Genomic DNA, 21,506 nt, shown 5'->3' on the forward strand with positions numbered 1-21,506 from the left:
ACGCAGGCGTTTGGCAGCCCAGGCTAAAGCACAACAAGTCTTTTCAAGCATTGTATACCGAGTCTCACAGTCGGTGAACTTCTTGCTCAAATAGTAGATGGCATGCTCTTTCTTACCAGTCTCATCTTGCTGACCGAGAACACAGCCCACTGAATCATCTAACACTGACAGATACATAATCAAAGGCCATCCTTCCACTGGTGGGACAAGGATGGGTGGCTCCAACAGGTATTCTTTAATGCTATCAAAAGCTTCCTGACATTCATCATTCCATACGACAGGCTGATTCTTTCTGAGCAATTTGAAAATTGGACCGCAGGTAGTGGTCATGTGGGATATGAATCTTGAAATGTAATTCAGACGTCCGAGGAAACCTCTGACTTGCTTCTCAGTTTGAGGGGCTGGCATCTCTCTGATGGCTCGAACTTTGTCAGGATCAACTTCAATGCCTCTTTGGCTGACAATGAAGCCTAGCAGCTTTCCGGATCGTACACCGAATGTGCACTAGTTAGGATTCAACCGCAGCTTGTACTTTCTCAGTCTTTCAAACATCTTTTTCAAATACACAATATGCTGCTCTTCATCACTTGACTTCACAATCATATCATCAACATATACTTCAATCTCTTTGTGAATCATATCATGAAACAGAGTTGTCATACCTCTTTGGTAGGTAGCACCAGCATTTATCAGGCCGAACGGCATCACTTTATAACAGAACGTTCCCCATGGAGTAATGAAGGACGTCTTTTCTCTGTCTTCAGGTGACATTCGTATCTGGTTGTAGCCAGAGAAACCATCCATGAAGGAGAACACTTTGGATTGAGTAGTACTGTCAACAAGCACATCAATATGAGGCAATGGGAAGTTATCTTTTGGACTGGCTTTGTTCAGATCTCTGTAATCGACACACATTCGAACTTTCCCATCTTTCTTTGGTACTGGTACGATGTTGGCAATCCACTCAGGGTATTCAGCTGTCATGAGGAAACCCGCATCAATTTGCTTTTGTACTTCAGCCTTGATCTTAAGAGCCATGTCTGGACGAGACCTTCTCAATTTCTGTTTGACAGGAGGACATTCAGGTCTTGTCGGTATCTGATGTTCCACAATCTTGGGATCTAGACCCGGCATATCTTCATAAGACCATGCAAAGACATCTGGATAATCATGGAGAAGCTGAGTAATCTTCTTTTTCACTTCTGGCTCAAGTGCAGCACCAATCTTGATCTCTCGCTTGTTCTCTTCAGTACCCAGGTTGATAAGCTCAATTTCTTCCTGGTGAGGCTGAATGGCTCTTCTTTCTTGCTCAAGCAGTCGAGTGATCTCATACGGTATCTCTTCATCATCATCCTCATCTTCAGCTTCATATACAGGGAATTCAAAATTTGGAGGAACCATAGGGTCATTGTGTTCAATGGGTTTATTATGGTTCAATCTGCATAATATGATTGGGATGATTTTAGAAAAATGTTTTTTATGCAGATTTTTGAAATTAAATAAGAAAAATACAGATGTTTTGGTTTTTTCTGGCATTACCATTATTTCCAAGAAAAAAGGCACTAAAAAGTCAAAAAACAGATAGTCGTGAGAAAAACGACAACTTTTATTGATAACGGCAATGCCGAAACAAACACGCCCTTACAATGATATCACTTTCGCCTTGGGCAGAGCGAAAGGATTGTTATTTTGAACACAAAAAAACATGAGCAACAAGACACATTACATGGAAGCATGCATGACTAAAGGAACATCAATGGCCTCCCAATTTCTCACAGTGCCTCCTGGTATAACAAATGTAGGCACATAACCACTTTCAGCAGCATCTTCAGCAATAGCATTAATGAACCCCGCACTATGGAAAGTTCCTGTTGAAACAGCAGATGTTGGAGAGAATCCAAGGCCTTCTTTACGCTTGTTTTCCAAGATCTGAATCACTTTGCCCCAACCAGCAGCTTGCCCTGCTTGAACAGCCTTCTGGGCATCCTTCAATGAAGCCATGCTAGTACCAGCCCTTCGGGGTTTTGCTCCTTCAACAGTCAAGCCTTGAAACGACGTCCCTTCAGCGGACCCTGCTTCAACACAAGAGAAAGATGATACTTGGCTAACCAGAAATGCCTCTTCACCATGTACAGTGACAATCTTACCGTTCCTCATGAACTTGAGCTTCTGATGCAAAGTGGAAGTGACTGCTCCAGCGTCATGAATCCACGGTCTTCCGAGGAGACAGCTGTAAGAAGTGTTGATGTCCATGACTTGGAAAGTGATTTGAAATGTCTCTGGACCAATGGTAATTGGCAAGTCTACCTCCCCGAGAACATCCTTGCGGGATCCATCAAAAGCTTTAACCAGATAGCTGCTTCCCCTCAAGGAGATTCCATGATGGCTTAACTGCCTCAGTGTGGATTCGGGCATTACATTCAGAGACGATCCAGTTTCCACCAACACATTGGATATCATGTCAGATCCACAATGTACTGAGATATGCAGAGCCAAGTTGTGGTGTTTCCCTGCTTCGGGGAGTTCATCGTCACCAAACCCCAAGTTGTTGCAGGCAGTAATATTACTCACTATCCCATCAAACTGATCCACAGAGACTTCGTGGTCAACATAAGCTTGCTCGAGTATCTTCATTAACACTTTCCTATGAGCTTCTGAGCTCATGAGCAGAGACAGGATGGATATCTTTGACGGGGTTTGCAGCAGCTGGTCAACAATCTTGTAGTCACTCTTCTTGATAAGTCTCAGAATCTCATCCAGATTAGACTCTTCAATAGATTGGCCTGTTGGGCCGGGGTTCTTGTTGGCAGGAGGAGCAACTGGTGGTGTTATTGTGGCAATGGGTGTCACCACCTTCTTTTGAAACAAGGGTGGACGGACTTTTCCGCTTCTCAGAGTTGTAATTTCACCGGCAACATTGTCAACTGCAGCTGGGGATACCAGAGGCACTTCCACTCCATTCTCGACCATGGTTGCATTGTATTTGTAAGGAATTGCTTTTGTAGAAGTATATGATACCGGACCAGGTAACCTGATCACCAAAGGTTCAACATTCCTTGTATGAGGTGCAGTTTCAACAGGAGAATCATGGAACACTGGCACAATCACACATACATCACTGACGATCAAGTATTTGTCATCTATCAGACCCTGGATATCATCTTGCACCACATGACAGCCCATAGGATTTTGGAGACATTCTGGACAAGAAACATGATCATGTTTGAACAGAGAAGCCTGGCAGAGCTTGACATGTAATGGCACCAAGGGAGTGACAACATTGCGGACATCCAATATGGGCTCTTCCTGAGGAACAGGGATTTCTTCGAAGGCCTCGATCATGTTAACAGCAGCATGGTTTGGTAACGGGTTGTCAAGAACATGAGGAACACTATTCTCGAAAGTCAACCGTCCCTTTTCTATCAGGTCTTTCACAATATATTTCAGAGCAAAGCAACCTTCAACATCGTGGCCTTGAGCACCCTGATGGAATTCACATGTTAGGTCCTGACGGAACCTGGGAGGCAATGGATTAGGCGGAGGCTTGCCTGGTCTGGTGACACAGTGTCCCTTAGCAAGTAGAGTTGGGAGCAGCTCACCATACCGCATTGGTATTGGTGGAAAAGAAGGTTTGGGTTGGGGACCCTGTTGTTGCTGCCGTTGCTGTTGAGCAGGCGGCTGTTGTTGTACTTGCTGTGCAATAGCATTGACGGGCACTGGTGGTTGACCCGGTGGCAGAGGATATTGCTGGTAGAACGGTGGGAAGAAAGGGTGTTGAGAGTACTGCATGTAGTGATAGGGCAGAGGTAATTGTGTAGCAGCTGCAGACGGATTGCCAGATACCATCCCTACATCAGATTCTTTCCTCTTATGGTGGCCATTACCGTACTTCTTTGGTGCACTGGTCGAAGATTCACCCTTCTCGAGGACAATAATACCTTCTCGGACAGCCTCCTCTAGACGAGTTCCCATGGTAACCATATCAGAGAAGTTGTTTGGAGCTGAGACTATCATCCTTTCTTTATATTCCTTCTTCAGAGTCTTCAGGAATGTCTGTGTTAATTCTTATTCATCAAGTCGAGGAGAGACACGGGCAGCTGCCCCTCTCCATCTCTGGGCATACTCACGGAAGGTTTCATCCGACTTCTGAGACAGAGCCTTGAGAGAGTCCCTATTTGGCTTCAGACGGGTATTGAATTCATAATGACTTTCAAAAGCAGTAGCGAGTTCCTCAAAAGTATGGATGTTGTCTTTGCTCAAACTAGTGTACCAATCTGCAGCATCATCTGTCAAGCTACTCTGAAAGCAGTGGATCATCAGTGCATCATTATCTGCGTAATTAGCCATCTTTCGGACATACCGGATGACATGATTGTGTGGACAAGAAGTTCCGTTGTATTTGTCAAATTCAAGCTCTTTGAATTTCTTAGGAACCTCAAATCGGGATACCAGGCATAGATCACGAGCTTTAGCAGGAGCACCGTTGTTTCCCCGGCTAGCCTTGACCTCACGGAGTTCTCCAGCCAACTCCCTTAACTGTCTCTTCATAGCCTCCATTGCGGGATCTTGTCCACGCGGAGTGTCAACATCAATCACTTGTTGCACAGTGTGTACAATAGGGTCGGTAACAACAGTGGTTACTTGAGGCATGGTTGTGGATACAGGAATCTGTCCTTGACCAGCAAAACCAGAGACACCAGCAGCAGTATTAGGAGAGTAGTAAGCTGAGAGGCCATAGGGACGGTCGTTGGGCATAACAAAACGAGCATCAGTAGCCACAGTAGATAGTGGGATAGAGGGAATCACCTCAGCAGTGACTGGAATAGAAGTGGCTGGCTGTTCTTGTGAAGCCATCATAGCGGACATAGCGTCATGAGCCTTAGCCAAGTCTTCTTTCATAGCAGCCAATTCGACACGGAGCTGAGCATTTTCTTCTTCAAAGTTAGCCATCATTCTTCTCTTGTGAAATCTTGTTTGATGAATTCTATCTGGTACACGAGCCACTTTTCAGACTGCGGCGGACAAAACCAGGAGGCAATGAGCACGAGAGAAGTTTTTGTGACCAATGAATGCATATGATGCATGAAATATGCTAATGCATATGCAAAAAAAGACTCTTTTTGTGTTATCGAAGGGTTTTAGACAAATTATAAACTCGTAAACATTACTAAACAACAATTAACGTACACGGGAAACAAACAACCAACATATAGTTTTACAAGACAATTTCAACATAAACAAATGGAAATAACAACAGGAAAATGAAATCCTCAAGCATAGGAAGTGGAAGCATCATCCTCAGACTCAGACTCATAGCTGCAGTATCGTGCATAGAAGTCACGGGCACCCCTAGCCCTCTTGGAATCTCTCATAAGCAACCTATCTTTCTCTTCAATCTCTCTTTTAGCCTTAGCTAACTCTTTCTTCAGTGTCAAGACCTCATGAGTCTGCTGCTCATCCTTTCCGTCCAAAGTCATGATCAAATTCTCCGCCTCATAGTATCTAGCCCTCCACTGATGCTTCTCCCGACTCTCCATAGCTAGATGCTCCTGATACATCTCCTGGGTAGGTGGGAGTAGAGGCAAAGGCATGGTAGGAACAGATGCAGACACATATCTCATAGAGGGGTAAGGCATACCAATCTCCTCAGCTTGGTTTATCACCCACTGTGTATAGGCCTCATGAGCAACACCGGACCTTACACCCATGTGTTTCACTTCTTTCTTCCGAAGCTTGGACCAAGCATCCATGAAATCCTCTTTTATTCCCGTGGGAGCATTGGAGTAGCGAAAGAAGTAAGGAGCTGTAGCAAGATTGATGGGCTTATCTTTCATCGGGAAACCAAATTGTCGCAAAGCAAGCTCCGGGTTATAGTTGATTCCACCCCGGGTACCAAGAAGAGGTACATTAAGAAACTTTCCTCCACCAAAGATGATTTCCTTAACTCTAGAAGCGGGAGTGAGCCAGACTACTTCATTAGGAGTGAGAGCCATAATCCTCTGTGAAATAGACCAATTCCCAGGATTGTCGTGGAAAGACTTCGGAAGGTGCGAAATAAACCACCTATAGAGGAGAGGCACACAACAAAGAATGTATCCACGACCTTTGTCGGAACGATCGTGAATGGCATGGTATGTGTCAGCTAGCAAAGTAGGAACCGGATTCTTGGAGTGGAAGATCATAATAGCATTCATGTCCACGAAGCCATCAAGATTCGGAAAGAGAATAAGCCCATAGATGAGAAGTGCAAGAATAGCCTCAAGAGTGTCCTGACAAGTGGTATTGAGGTTGGCTTTCCCAAGAAGATACTCTGAAGTGAACCCTCGGATGCGTGCCTTAGTGACAAGATTCTTGGAGACATCGGTGGTCTTGAGATAGAGATCTTTAGCAATAACCAATGGAGTAGGAGGATTTTCAGGTCCTGAGAAAGGTATCCCCTTAGCAATAGATAGACCCATCAAGGAAGAATAAGCCTCTAAAGTAGGCACCAACTGAAAGTCGGGGAAAGTAAAGCATCGACACTCCGGATCATAGAACTGCACTAGAGTGTGCACAAGCTTCTCATCCACATTAGTCTAGAGAATAGTAAGTAAAGCCCCGTAACGGTGTCGGAAACCAGTCGGATTCTCAACCTTGAGTGCCAAATCTCTCAAACTAGCCAAATCCACTTCTTTGAACTTGTAGGACTTAGTCTTCTTCATTCCTACAATGTTTACAAATTCATCTTGTCTAAGCCCTTCGATAACAATGCATGACAAAAGTTTATGCATGTATGCATGTATGCATGAATGCATGATTATGTTCAAGTTCGGAGAAAACATGGTGGGTTTGAAGTTCAAAGTCAAGGAGTCATGGGTGGACACGGTGTCTGGTGAATCTAGGGCTTTAGGATAATAGTAACCGGGTTCTAAAAAGGTTCCCAAGTTGCAACCTCTCCGACGTATATCATGGTGTCACGAGACAACACTCGCTCCATGATTATCCGTGGAAGGTCTAACTTGAGTGTAGTATCGCGTGACGACTAAAACTCGAGACAACACTCGGTTTAGCCTCCGCACTACGTCCTAGAAAATGGCCATGGATGGGTTTGGTTATCTACGGTTCATAGCGTCATAGAACAATTAGAAGTAAAGTGCCTAAACGCGACAACACGCGCCGACAACATCACCCCCAAAATGCCTCAGCTATGTGGGATTGATCGCATAATCCAAAACACGAGGCAACCCCCGGAATGAATTGTCGATTATATCCCTCCTAAGTCCTAAGTTCACTCAGCCCGGGTGCAGGACTTTTGATATTCTCACCCCACACGTTTGCAAGAAATTTAAACATTTATTCACATAGGGAAGCAAGTAAAAGAAGCAAGTAAAAATACAAGCGCAAGCGTGGAAATAAAGACTAGGCGTAACTCTCGAATGTCCCCAGTGAAGTCGCCATCTGTTTTATCTTGGTTTTCGGGTGTCAAACATTGATTACGTTTGAACCTTTTAAACCGGTGATATCTTATTTTTTTCTTGGGAAGGGAAAAAGTAAGCAAAACCCTTGAGAATCGAGGTCCGGGAGTTGTTTTCGCTACGGGAAGGTGTTAGGCACCCATAACGACTATAGTATCCTATAGGAACCGTCTTTAATTTCTACGCGCGCGCTTTATTTTTAAATGCTATTTTGAAATGTTATTCACACCTAAGAATTTACTAAATGAAGAATTGGAGGGAGAAGAATGTTTTTGGATTTTTATTTTAGTTGAATTGAAGGAATTTTGTTCCTTGCCTACGTACCCGTTTAAGGGATCAAATCCACCGTAGTTCTCTTCCAAAAATGTTTTTGTTTTTGTTGGTTGATTTTAAGTTTGAAAAATGGAATTTTTAAGAATAGAAAGAGGCCTCAAGGGCATGAGATTGAAAAAATGTGAGGTTTGATTAGTTATTTGCAAAAAAACTCAAAGTATGGTTAAAATTCATCAAAGTTTGATTAAAAAAATGAAAGGGAAAATTACAATGGGATTTTGATCCCAAGGTTTATTATGAAAAAAGAGTTTGAGTGATATTGTTCATATTTTTTTGGAAAATGATTTTTCTAAGTGTAAATCCTAGGCATTCATCTAAACATACAATCCTAAACATACATCTAAACATGCATATTCTAGCTATATATCTAAAGTGAGGTGTGTGCATGTGTCGGTGTTTGTGTCGGTGTACATTTCAAGAGGTTCATTTAAAGGGAACAAATATGAGAACCAAGGAAAATTAACACGCCAAAAGTTATAAGATTTTCAAGCTCTTTATGCACCCTTATTTCACAAAAGATTTTCACATTATTTACCAAACACAAGGTCTTCAAGAACTAAACCAAAACAGCAAGCAAAAACCACATTAAGAGGCAAATTTATTCCACAAAAATGTATGTATAGATGCCACAACTTTATACCAAAATTTCAAGGTCAACATCATATTAAAACTTCACGAAATTCTTCAAAAAAAAGTGGACTAAAAGCGAGACAAAAACACACATACTCTTGGAGTGAATTTTGGCATGAAACCACATCCCAAGAGATAGGTTTCAAATGCCAAAATCACCTCAAAAGAATTCATAAAACTTGAAAGTTTTTACAACGACATTTTAACATGAATCAAGGCGTTGAATTATCAAAGCCACAAAATATTTTTCTACGCCTCTAATCAATTTTCGACAAGCAAAAAAATATCAAGAAACATAAAAAACATCAAAAACAAATAGTAATTTTCTTGGAATTTTATCATAAAGAGAAGACACACCGGAGGCGTAAACAGCAATTATCAGTACTAAAATAGCAAGAAATAGGGCAGAAAACGAAATCAGTAAAGGAACAAAAGCCCAAGCCCACATATGCAGAAACGGGTAGGGTCATGGGTTAAACCCATGGGTTATTGGGTATGGTTCATGGGTTGAATGAAATTAGAACAAAAACACATGAGCACAAAAAAAAAAAGAAACACGGTTCCCTCTCCTTCCTATCTTCTTCTTCGCGTGAACTCCCTCCCTATACACCTTCTCCTTCAACAACTTTCCGGCGGCGGTTGGCCGGCCAGGGGTGGCGGCGCCGCCGCCTAAACTTGCCTTTTTCTACGTTATTGCTCTTTCTACCCTTCTCTATTCGATTTGTTCACAAGTTACTTCCAAAATGATCAAACCAAACTCTCTTTCACTCAATCATGTATTCAGATTCATACAAGAACGAAGAACACAGTGCAAATCCAACAAAGAAGAAATCTGGAAGGAATTAAAATCCCGTTTGTGGATTCAGACTCACATAAGAACAAAGAGAATGGCACAGATCGGAAACAGGGAAGAAGAACACGCGTTACCTCATTCAATACGGCGATCTGGCGATTTGGCTTTGAAATAGAGAGAAAGCTTCACAGATTCGTGCTTTTGGATGTTGCTGGATTCGATTCTGCGCCCTTTCCTTGTCAAATTTTCAATTCGGTTTTGCTCCTTCTTCTTCACTTTGATTCCGTTCAGTTTTGATCTTGATAGCTTGATGAGATTGAAGCTTGGGTCCGATTGTTGATGTTGTTGATGGATGATGATGATGATTTGCGAAAATGATTTGATTTGGTGATGTGAAAATTGTTGTTGATGATGATGGTGGATTATGGTGAGTTTGTGACGAAATTGGGAGGTTGTGGAGGTTGTTATGGTGGTTGTGGAGGTTGTTATGGTGGTTGTGGAGGTTGAAGGTGGTTATGGAAGTTAAAGGTTATTATGGTGGTGGATGTGGTGGTTGGAGGTTAGTTAGGGTGGTGAAGTGGTTAGTTAGGGAGGAGGAAGAAATGGTCACGTGGGAAAAAGAAAAGAGGGAAAGAAAAGAAATTGAATTTTTTATGATTTTGTGTAAATGAATGAGTGTGAAATTTTGACTAAAGGTTTGACTTATATAGGTGATGAAAGGGATGCTTGGACCAATGAGGAAATGCCACATGGACTAAGTAGTAACAAACTCTTAAGGACCAATAGCATTTGGACACATGGCACTTGGACTCTAACAAACTTAAAAGGGATTAAAATGCAAATAACAAAAGTACAAGGACCAAAATGAAAATTAAAACTAAAATTGAATTGAAAAAGTAAATTGAAAATTAACGTAAAGCGAGACGATTAAAAAACAACAAAGCAGATTAAAATGAAACAGAGATATTATGTGAAATGACCAAAATGCCCCTGGAGGCTTAAAACGACTAAAAACGACTCAAGTGCAAATAAAAAATGGATTTTTAACAAGAAATTAAAGCAAGAACTTATACACGCAAAATTAACAGACTCAGAGACAATTTTAAGGGTTTAAACAGAGCTTTGACACTTGAAAAGACTAAAATGCCCCTAGGGGAAAAACTGACTCAAAATGACTTCAAATGCAACTTTTGAAATGGATTTTGACATAGACTGAAACAGAGACTCATTCAGACTACTTGAAAGGACTCAAACAAATTTTTAAAAGACTGAAAGGAATCTTGACATAGGAAATGACCAAAATACCCTTCTGTGTGAATTTTGCAAACAATATTGAAATAAAATGCAGAGAAAGGTGCAATTGATCAGAGACATATCAAATGACTTGAAATGCAAGAAAAGAAGAATTGAGTTAGTATTTTTAGGTCCAAAATTAGGGTATAACACCTCCCTCTTTCATTGTTAGGCTGAGGAACATGGACTTCTCTTCTGTCATGTGTCTTGAGCAACCGCTGTCTAGGTACCATGATCTTTGCTTTGGCACTACTCTTAGACATACCTGCATCATTGACATTTTCAGATTTAGGTACCCATTGTCTGATGGGTCCTCTCAGGTTAGTACTGGAAATCTTACTCTTCGCTTCTTGTACCTTGTGTTATGAGTTGGGTTGCTTCTGATTAACCATCACCTTAGGTTTTGGTACTTCAGAAGCAGTAACTGTCTTCTTCTGAGACTTAGACTTCAGAACCTCAGATTTTGGTTTCACCAGACTCTAAGGAACAGGTTCTGATCTCTTTAAGATTCTGATCTTTGAAGTCTTGGAATCAGATTTGATCATAGCCTTTAGCTTAGAGTTCTTTGGCTTTGAGGTAATCTTCGCCTTAGAGCTAGAAGCTTCAGGTTTTGATTGAACAACAGTTTCCAACTCAGCACCTTCAGGTACAAAGAAGATTTTCAATCCTTCCTTGATGCATTCACAACATGCTTTGAGACTGATTTCATTAGTTTCCCTCCTGAAAAACCAATCCATTTGCCATTGTTTCTGTAAATGCTGCAAATCATAGAAGCTACTCTGCTTCTGTCAATGCCAGACATGATAAAATCTTCAAGAGCAATTTCATGGTTGCTTAAAGGTTTTTCATTACACTTACCTTGTAGCTTCTGACACAAGAATCTGAGCTTATCTTCATAAGTTTTACAAATGAAGTCAAAGCCCCTAAGTCCTTCTTCAGAAGCTTTCAGATCCAATAGAGTTGATTTTTGCTGTTTTACTAAATCAGCATATTTTTCTTTTAAAACGTTCAACTCATTGGTTCTTACTTCAAAATGTGTAAGAAGTTCTTTAAGTGACTCAACAAGTTCATCTCTGGGAATTTTAGAATATACCTCGTTTTCATCTTCAGAATCTGATTCTGATCCAGCTTCTGAAGTTGTTGTAGCTACTAACCCAATAGCTACCTTTGCATCTTCATCAGCTTCCTCTTTATCAGATCCAGATTCACTTCCTAAGTCATCCCAGGTTGCCATTAAACTCTTCTTAATCTGCTTCTTGAATTTGCTTGGTTTGAATGTTGACTTCTTTGACTTGTTCTTTGACTTTTCCTTCTGAAGATCAGGGCAATCAGCAATGAAATGTCCAGGCTTCTTACAGTTGAAGCATTCCTTCTGATCTTCTTTCTTTGAGCTTCTGAAACCACTCCTCTTGGTCAGAAACTTTCTATTCTTCCTGACCAGATACTGAAGTCTGTTGGAGATCATAGCCATCTCAGCAGTATCTTCTTCAGAGTCTGAACCAAATGGTTCTTCTTCTTCAGATTTTAATACTTTGAAAGCTTTTGATGACTTGCCTTTGGATGGAAGAGCTATTGATTTACTCTTCTAAGTAGACTCATGTTCATTAAGACTTAGCTCATGAACTTTGAGTGAACTAACAAGATCTTCGACACTTAAAGTGTTTAAATCTTTAGCTTCCTCAATGGCAGTCACCTTTGGTCTCCATCTAGCAGGCAAGCTTCTGAGTATATTGCTCACGTGGTCAGAAGCAACATAACTCTTCTTTAGTATTTGTAGTCCAGAGACTAAGGTTTGAAACCTAGAGTATATCTCCTCAATGGTTTCATCATCCTTCATCTTGAACAACTCTTACTGATGTATAAGCATAAGATCTTTTGCTTCCTTGACCTTCATGCTGCCTTCATAGTTTGAACAAAGAGAAGCAAACATAGCTTTAGCAGTGGATTTGTCACTCATCTTCATGTACTCTGCTTTAGGTATAGCAGTGACAAGTGCTCCTCTGATAATATGATGCTTCTTGTAGAGTTTCTTCAACTCAGGAGTATGTTTCTTTCAATCAACAGCAGCTCCTTCTTCATCAAGAACCAAGTCACCAACACCTTCTTCTAGTATATCCCATAGTTCTTCATCTAAACTCATGATATAACTATAGAAGTTGGTTTTCCACCAAGAAAATTCTTCAGCATCTCCATTAAACTTTGGAATCTTTCCAACACTGGATTTCTTACTATCACTATAATCATGTGAGACATTATTATAGCTAGTATGACCAGGAGTAGGAGTAGGAGATTCACCAGACATTTTTTTCTCAGATCTTTTACTGTTACACTGTTAAGTGTTAAGACAACAGACTAAGGCTCTAAATACCAATTGAAGGTGAGAAAAACACAAGAAGGGGGGTTGAATTGTGTTTTGAAAAATTCTTCGTTTCTCTTTGAAACTGAACACACAGTTCAGAAGCTAAGTGAGACAGCTTCTGATGTGATAAACAGAATCTAAATGCAGCGGAAAAAAACAGAGAGAGAAGAAGAAAGACACAAAGCAATTATACATGTTCCTTCCACAAATCGGAAGTAGTCCTATACCCCTTGCACTTCCAAGGAGAGTTCACTAGAATGTAATATCTGATTACAAATGCTCAAGCACACAGCAAGAGACTTCCTTTGCTCAAGCACACTTTGCAATAGTCTTCCTATGCTCAAGAACACAATCAAGAGACTTCTATGCTCAAGCACAACTGCAAGAGACTTCTAAATAAACAAAATTACACAGAAAATTGTTTATGATTTAACACTTGATATACAATCAGAGGTGCTCACAATACAAATCAAATACAGACTCAATAACTTAAGAATTTCTAAGATATGAACTTGAAAACAGAAATTCTAAGTAACTTTGAAAGCAAAACAATTTCAGCAGAGTTTTGGCGCTTGTAAATTGTAGTTGAATTGTATATAAAACTCTAAGTCTTCACTCCTTTATATAGAGGTGTGAAAGAGACGTTGTGAAATTGCCAGCACATCAAAAGAGTCGTTGTTGAAGCTTGATCTTTCACCAATGATCTTTTGCCTGATTTGGTTGTTGTCCTATAAAGAACCAATTTGAAATCCATCCTAATCCAAAGGAACATCTTTGCAGACGAAGCCGTATTCTGGAGTTGTTTTCTTGTCTTGTAACGTGGACACAAAACAGAGTAGTGGAGAAGGTGGTTGTACAGTTCGTACACAGTACAATGGCAACGCTTTAGTTTCTTTTGCAAGCAAATGGCTTCGAATACCTTTGAAATAACCGTTGCAATGTTCCACTAGTCTTCTGCTGTCCTTTGATGAATTTTGATCCATGAAACAACTCTTGAATCCTTGAATTTTGCAAATTTAATTGATCTTCAGCTTCTGGTGAAATGGCTTCTGATGAGGCAGCGTCTGATAATGTAGCTTCTGATGATGACGTGGCACTTCAAGACCTCTAGTCTTCAGGAGCACTAGTTTTCAGGAGCACTTGACTTCAGGAGTGTTTTTCTCTCTTCAGGAGCAACTTGACTTCAGGAGCGCTTTTTGTCTTCAGGAGCATATTGCCTTCAGGAGCATCTAAGCTTCAATTTTGTTGATTTCTTTTGCTCTTTATTTGTTCTTCAGTACCAATTAATGATGTAAAAAATTTAACTATGGTCCTGTACACTTGAACAAATATTAGCTAGTCCAATTTACAATTTTTAATACCTTGTTATCATCAAAACTCTTTAAGGTTCGTTGTTAAACACATTTTGTTCCAACATACACTACATTCCGGAATGTACCTTCCAACTGCAACAATTATCTTACCACTGAATGGGGCAAATTCAAACTTGCTAAGCAGCAGGACTCCAACATACGATCAGCATCTTCAATGATGGTATTCAAGTGCCAACGAAATGAAGTTCATTCCTTGACACTTGAATACCAACATTGAAGATGTTTATCGTATGTTGGAGTCATGCCGATTAACAAGTTTGAATTACCCCATCCAGAGTAAAACAATTATTGTAGTTGGAATGTGCATTCCAACTACAACAATTGTCTTACCTCTGAAATGGGGTAATTCAAACTAGCCAAACAACAGGACTCAAGCATTTCGCTCGACATTCATGCTTTCCTTTGAAAAGAATAAATTTTTGTTAGGCTTGATTTAGATGATGGTATTCAAGTGCCAACAAAATGAGGTCCATTCCTTGACACCTAATACCTTCATCTAAACCAGCCTAACAAGAATTTAATCTTTTCAAAGGAAAAACATGAATGCCGAGCGAAATGCTTGAGTCCTGGCCGTTTGGCAAGTTTGAATTACCCCATTTCAGAGGCAAGACAATTGTTGTAGTTGGAATGCACCTTACCCTAACTAATGACGATCTTTTGGCGGAATCAAGCTCTTGATGATATCTTCAGTTGATCTCAGCAACGTCACCCGCATATCGATCCACTGGAACATGCTGTGCTCCCAAAACATGCTCATCACGTTTTCGTCGTTCTTTAACTTCACCCAAGTGAATGATACCCTCCCTTTGTCGAGCGTTGGAAGTTTATACCGAACGTTTTGCACCCTCCTTGTGTCTCTGGGATTGACTCCTTGGTTGAATTCATCAAGTTCATCATTGAGACCTCTTAACGTTACACCAAGGCACCGAACCTTCAACCTATGAGGTTCTCCGCCGTTGAATTGTGCATGAACGTCGATCCACCCAGCCATTGTTTCAAATCCACACAATAAGAAATTAAAAACAATTAATGAAAAACTCATTCAAACATTTCATCAAACAATTGATGTGCAAATTATACATAGATCAACTTATATTTACTCTTAAAATAAATCATATACTATTACTAAAATAAAAAAAATATATATATAAAACACCAAATTAAAAAATAACCCTAAAATTTTAAACTATAACATTATCATCATGCAAACATTTTAACAAAATTAATCAACTAACATCTAATCTAAAAATGATTTATAACATGTAAATCTAATTAAAAACTAAAAAAAAAAAAATTAAAACACCAAATTAAAATATAACCAATAAATTTTAAACTATAACATAAACATCATGCAAACATTTTAACAACATTAATCAACTAACATCTACTTTAAAAATGAATTATAACATGTAAATCTACTCAAAAATTAAAATAAAATAAATCTACTCAAAAAATAAAAAAATAAAAACATTTATAACAACTAAAATTTAAGTTAATAGCATTATAATTACTTACTTGTGTTTTTGTTGAATAAATTTGGTTGGATTTGGTTGGGTTTTTTAGAGAGATTTGTGAGAGAGATTTGAAAAAAAAAATTGGAAGATGAGATGAATAATGGAGATGAGAGAGCTTCTGCCAGACTTGTAGCAGAAGGTCCTTGGCAGTTAACTACTGAGGATTTCCTCGGTAGTTAACTGCAGCCGATTTCTTCAAAATTAGGCAGTAAACTGCCGAAGGGAATTTAGGTAAATTACTCGTGTTTCTCAGCCAAACCACATGTGTCAAAATCAATTTTCAAATTAAACAAACAGCTATCCACTCCCTTTCCATTCCACTTCTAGCCAAACTTGTTCTCCCCTTTATTTGTTTTTCTTCCTTCATAATACTCCCACCATCCATTTTTATAAACATTCATAGGCATATAAAATTTTCAAGGAAGATTCATAGTGTAAATGTATATATTTATGTATTAGTATTATTAGTTTGACAAACAAATTATTATTATTAATATTAGTATTTAATTACTACTTCTTTTGGCTCACAATAAAGAATTTAATATGATTACGTGCATAATTAACGTAGTATATTTTGATCATATTTTGTTTACTAATATTTAAATATAAATGTGCAGTTATATTTGTCTCGGTGAAATTTATTAAAGGGAAATGTTAACAAGGACCCTGAGTGGTAAATTTTATCAAAGTTAGTATAATCAATACATTGAAAATTGAAAAGTTTAACATTTTAAAAAAATAATTACATAATTTAGAATGTTTAAAAAGTGTCCCAGAGCACTCTTTAACAAGAACCTTTTTTAAATTATCAACTTTATAATTTATGTTGATATATAATTAAAGATATTAAATGTTAGAATTATGTATTGACATATACGAAACAATCAACTGAGATAACTCGTTGTAGAACAGATAGTGTAGTATTTACAATTCACTTATCATATTTTAAAACAAAATAGTAGTATTAATTAATGTTATATCTAAAGACATACTTTTTTCCCCATGAATGGATGTTCTATAAGTCTTCACTCCTTTATATAGAGGAGTGAAAGAGACGTTGTGAATTCCCAGCACATCAAAATAGAGTCGTTTGAAGCTTTGATCAATCACCAATAATCTTTTGCCTGATATGGTTATTGTTTTATAAAGCATCAATTTCAAATCCATTCCAATTGTGAAGGAACATCGTTGCAGGCAGAGTTGTTTTTCTTGTCTTGTAGCAGAGACAAAAACAGAGTAGTGGAGGTAGTGGTTGTACACTTCGTACAATTGTACTTTGTCAACGCTTTTCAAAGAACAAGCATACAATGCCTTCAAATCCTTTCAAAATAGATGTTGCTTCACTCTTCTGGTCTTCTGCAATGCTTAGATGAGATTAAATCCATTGAACAACTTTTGAACCTTTAAGTCTTGCATCTTCTGATGAACTTCAGCTTCTGGTGATCCTCTGCTTCTGATGAGGTGCTTCTGATGAATTTGCTTCTGATGACATCATCACTTCAGGAGCACTAAACTTCAGGAGCACTTTTCTTCAGATGCTTCAAGATTTCTTTTTTTGTTGATTCCAGTGCTCTCTTTTGTTCTTCCAGAACCTATTTAAGATGTCAAATTTTTGTCTATGGTCATGTACACTTGAACAAAGATTAGCATATCCAATTGACAATTTTTTAATACCTTGTTATCATCAAAACTCTGAAAGGGTATTGTTAAACACATTTTGTTCCAACAATATCTCCCTTTTTGTTGATGACAAACATTAGTATTTAAAATGTACAATTGTTGTTAATCTAATTAACAAGTTGACAATGAGGGTTTGAAGTTTGTAAGCTCCCCCTGAGTCTAATAGTACTTTAAGGTGAGGTTTGTAAGCTCCCCATGAGTTCTATCCATGTTAATTAAATTCATCATTAAAAGCGAATTAACACTCAGAATATTCTCACATTAATAGACTAAGAGATAAGAAGAAGATCCTATAAATTTAACTTGATTAGAATTAAATTAATGGGGCTCAGAGCCTATAAATACTATACATTTACTCCCCTTTTGTCATCAACAAAAAGTATAAAAACTAAAGACAAAAAGAAAGAGATGAGAAAAACATAATGAGAGAAATTCTATATAGGACAAAAACAGTAGTTCAGAAGCATAATAACTGATTAATAGCGCAAAAACTTAGTTCAGAAGCAAAATAAAATTAAGAAACATGCAAATATACAAACAACAGTTTTAAAAACAAGCTAAGGGTGTGCAATCTAAGGTTGGGCTTGTTTCTGAAACATTTCCATCATCTGTTTCATCAACTTGTTTGTCTCTTCAGCATGTTGCTTCATTTCCTTCTTGAAATCTTCATTGCTTCTGATCAAGTTCTCTTCTCTAACTCTTGCTTCTTCCAGTTTAGCTTCTGTAGAAGACTTGTATTCAATCAGAAGTAGCTTCTGTTCAAGAATTTATTTCCTTAGCTGCCTGTTTTCAGTTTCCAACTCAGCATTCCTTTGCAGCAAGGCTAGTTCTGTAGAGACTAGATTGACATTCACCTTTGACAACCAGTTGACATTTAACTCTCTTGGGTGCATACCTGCTGGAATGAAATATGTAGCATTTGTTTACCTTAAGCATAGAGGAGTATGCACCCAAGTTCTGAAAACTTTCACTTCTTGCAGATTGTTATCAACTCCCTTCAGCCAATCTTGAAGCTTTTCTTGAGCAGAGTCTTGAGCATCAAGACATGTTCTCTGAAGCTCAGTCAAGACAAAGTCTATTCTATCCTTTAATCTCTTCTATAACTTCTCATAGCTGTCTTTATGAATCAGATTATTCCTACCTTGAATCAGCTTGTTGAGCTCCTGAAATATGTTCTCACACAAATATGCTAAGATAGTAGAATCTAGAAACAAGATGGATGGAGAAGGGACATTTGTTTTGGCAGAAGCACAAGGTTGAATGGCTAAGTTTGAAGGTTGAGGGACATTTGTGGAGGTATCAGTTTGGATATTGGTCTCTGAGGGTTGATCAAGAACAGAGTTTACAATCACAGTAGAGGAAGAGTTTGATTGCTCAACATTAGAAGCTTCTGATGTGATCATAAAATCAGGTTCATTGACCTTTTCTATTGATGGAGGAAACTCAGTTTGATCAGGAACAAGTTGTTCAGGAACAACATGTTCAGAGGTAGAGACATTCGGGCAGGTTGTTGAGGCCATTTGTATGTTTGATGTTTATTGTTGGGGGCTTTCTAAAGCAACTTCACCAGAAGCTACTTCAAAGGCTCTTTCTAGGTTGGGCTTAAAACCTGGTAGTTCACCTGAGTAATGACTTACCAGATTCTTTAAAATGAAAGGCTCTGAAGTTTGGGTAGTTGTAGTGGGGTGAGATGATGATGACTCATTGAGGTTTGAAGACTCAGGACCTACATGTTCACCTATGACCTCTACATCAGCAGGAACAAAGCTAAGAGGTTCAATCATGGGTGATTGAAAAGGGTGATTTGCAGGTAGTCTTTCACACACCTTAAATCTCATTTAAGCCATATCTTGTATCCTTTCTTGAACAACTGGATACATAGGCTCAAAAGTATCAACATTGGGCTTTTTCTGGTGCTTGGTAGATGATGATGGGGATAAAGCTTTTTGTAAGTTTTCATAGACTTTGTTCAAGGAAACATCATCCATGTCTAAAGAGGTTGAGGAGGTTGATTGATAGGATGTGGTTAAACTATATTCTACTACTATAACATTAGCATTATGTGGAGATTAGTGTTACCTTTATCAGCTTCTGGAGCAGCAGCTCCTGGACAAGCAGCATCAATCTTCTGAACTTCTTCAGTAGTCTTCTCACTAGCAATCATCAACAAGCTTCCAGCTTCTGAAGTCACCAACTCTTGTACTTCTTCAGTAGCCTTCACAACTTACTGTGCACCAACTCCAGCATCTTCCCTTGCTATGCTTGATACAGGAACTCCAATTTCTTTTGCAAGTTCCCTTATCTTAGCAAGTGCACCAGCATCTTCAGCCTTCTTATTCTTCAATTCTCTTGTAACTAAGTCAGTAGCAGCTACAATCTGCTCTTCATCTTCAGACACATAATCTGCTATCTTCACCTTCCTGATAGCAGGCTTCCTTTTCTTTTGTGGAATTGAAGGTTGAGGTGGTTTAGTTTGAGAAATGCTAACAGTCTTGCCACTTCTTGTTCTCTTGTTTAGAACCTTATCAACATCAAGATCCTGAACTTCTTCTTGGATAGATGGCAGACCAGAACCAGTTACTTCAGATTTAGAAGCAGCTTTGGCTTTCTTAGCTTTCTTCTTCTGAGGTTCTTCAGAAGCATCACTCAAATACTCATCCTTTCTAAATGCTTTCCTCTTAGTCTTCCTGCTTTTATTTACAGGCAATGCACCACCATACATGGTGTCTGGAATATCTTCAAGCATGATTTTCTGATTGGTTTCTGCAAAATGAATCTTTATAAAGTTCATCTGTACATCAAGAGGATCTTGTTTGCATATTGGAGGAAAATAATCCATTAGATTGGACATTGCATCAGATTCTTTTAAATCCGTGCCGAGCTTTGTATAAGCTTCCTTCTTAATCAAATCCATGTTCCTGAGAGTTCTTCCATTGATGATCTTGCCTGTTTCAGTATCAAGCTATTCATCAGTGAAGAAGTTGACTTCTTTGAGAGCGTTCAGAATCCCTCATTGATGAAGGATCTCTGAGATAAGCCTTCCATAGGGAACTTAGCGTCTCCTGTTATCCTGGTTTTCCCTGAGCTCTTTCATCATATGTTTTAAAATGTACTTGGGAACATTTGCTTTTTCCTTAGTGATGAAGTAATGAAGAAAAATTATGTGCTCCAGGGAGGGTTGATCACTACCACCACCTTTTGGTAGGAGATTTTCATTTTGGATTTTCAGGAGCATTTTCTTCTCCATGCTCAGATCACATTGTGCACCTTTCTTTGTGTTGTTGAACATTGACTGATTCACCACTTCATTCCAAGGACTGGTCTTGCTGTTACCTATACCGCCTTTGTAATTTCCTTCTGCATGTCTTCTGAGAACAAAGAAAATAATATCTTCTGAAATGAAAACAGGGATGCCCATGATGCTTGACCTGATTTCTGTGCATGTGAATGGTTCTAGACCCATTTCTTCCCTTGATTTTCCTTCCAGAGTAGGATCAATCAGCACCTTTTCTGTTTCTTCCAAATTAGCAACCTTCCTGTCGTAGACCTGTGCTCTAACCCAGAAGTATCTAACCAGTGTCATGTATGTTGAACCATTCAACATATTGAAGTAATCCATGAGACCTTGTGCTTCGTAGTAACTTCTGATGTCACAACCATGATGTGGTAACGAAGCACATTGAGATTACTTTGAGATTAATCCAGAAGTGTCTTTATAAATACTACTTTAAATTTTGATTCATCTTAGTCATTCCATCCATATATAACTTCCACAAATCTTTAAATTCACATACGCTTTACTTTAGAAAAAAAAATTTGCGTATAAATTAATTTAAACTTCTTAATCGTGACATAATATGTTTTTAACTTCTAATTTTTATTTTAAAATTCATTCCACGCATATATAACTTTCACAAATCTTAAAATTCACATACACTTTATTTTAGGAAAAAAAATTCCGTATAAATTAATTTAAACTTCTTAATTGTGACATAATGTTTTTAACTTCTAATTTTTATTTAAAACTTTATTCCATCATTCCACCCATATATAGCTTTCACAAATCTTTAAATTCAC

At 38.6% G+C, this 21,506-nt stretch overlaps 2 protein-coding genes across 2 annotated transcripts; both read right to left on the reverse strand.

The window, feature by feature from the left end:
• Positions 1 to 1,702: 1,702 nt before the first annotated feature.
• Positions 1,703 to 18,949, reverse strand: LOC146899010 (uncharacterized). The gene is made up of 4 exons (XM_085736674.1): positions 18,571 to 18,949; positions 18,380 to 18,459; positions 4,092 to 4,179; positions 1,703 to 4,001 (listed from the first exon to the last, which is right to left on the reverse strand). Exons 1-4 carry the CDS (start codon positions 18,947 to 18,949, stop codon positions 1,723 to 1,725), a joined length of 2,826 nt encoding a protein of 941 aa, XP_085592800.1. The 3' UTR covers positions 1,703 to 1,722.
• A 1,532-nt stretch (positions 18,950 to 20,481) lies between these two features.
• LOC146899011 (uncharacterized) lies at positions 20,482 to 21,012 on the reverse strand. Its single transcript, XM_085736675.1, has one exon. The coding sequence runs from the start codon at positions 21,010 to 21,012 to the stop codon at positions 20,482 to 20,484; it is 531 nt and encodes a 176-aa protein (XP_085592801.1).
• Between the last annotated feature and the right edge of the window lie 494 nt (positions 21,013 to 21,506).

Source organism: Medicago sativa, chromosome 8 (assembly GCF_051527215.1).
Source record: "Medicago sativa cultivar Bolivia chromosome 8, Bolivia_mono, whole genome shotgun sequence".
Taxonomy (NCBI): Eukaryota; Viridiplantae; Streptophyta; class Magnoliopsida; order Fabales; family Fabaceae; genus Medicago; species Medicago sativa.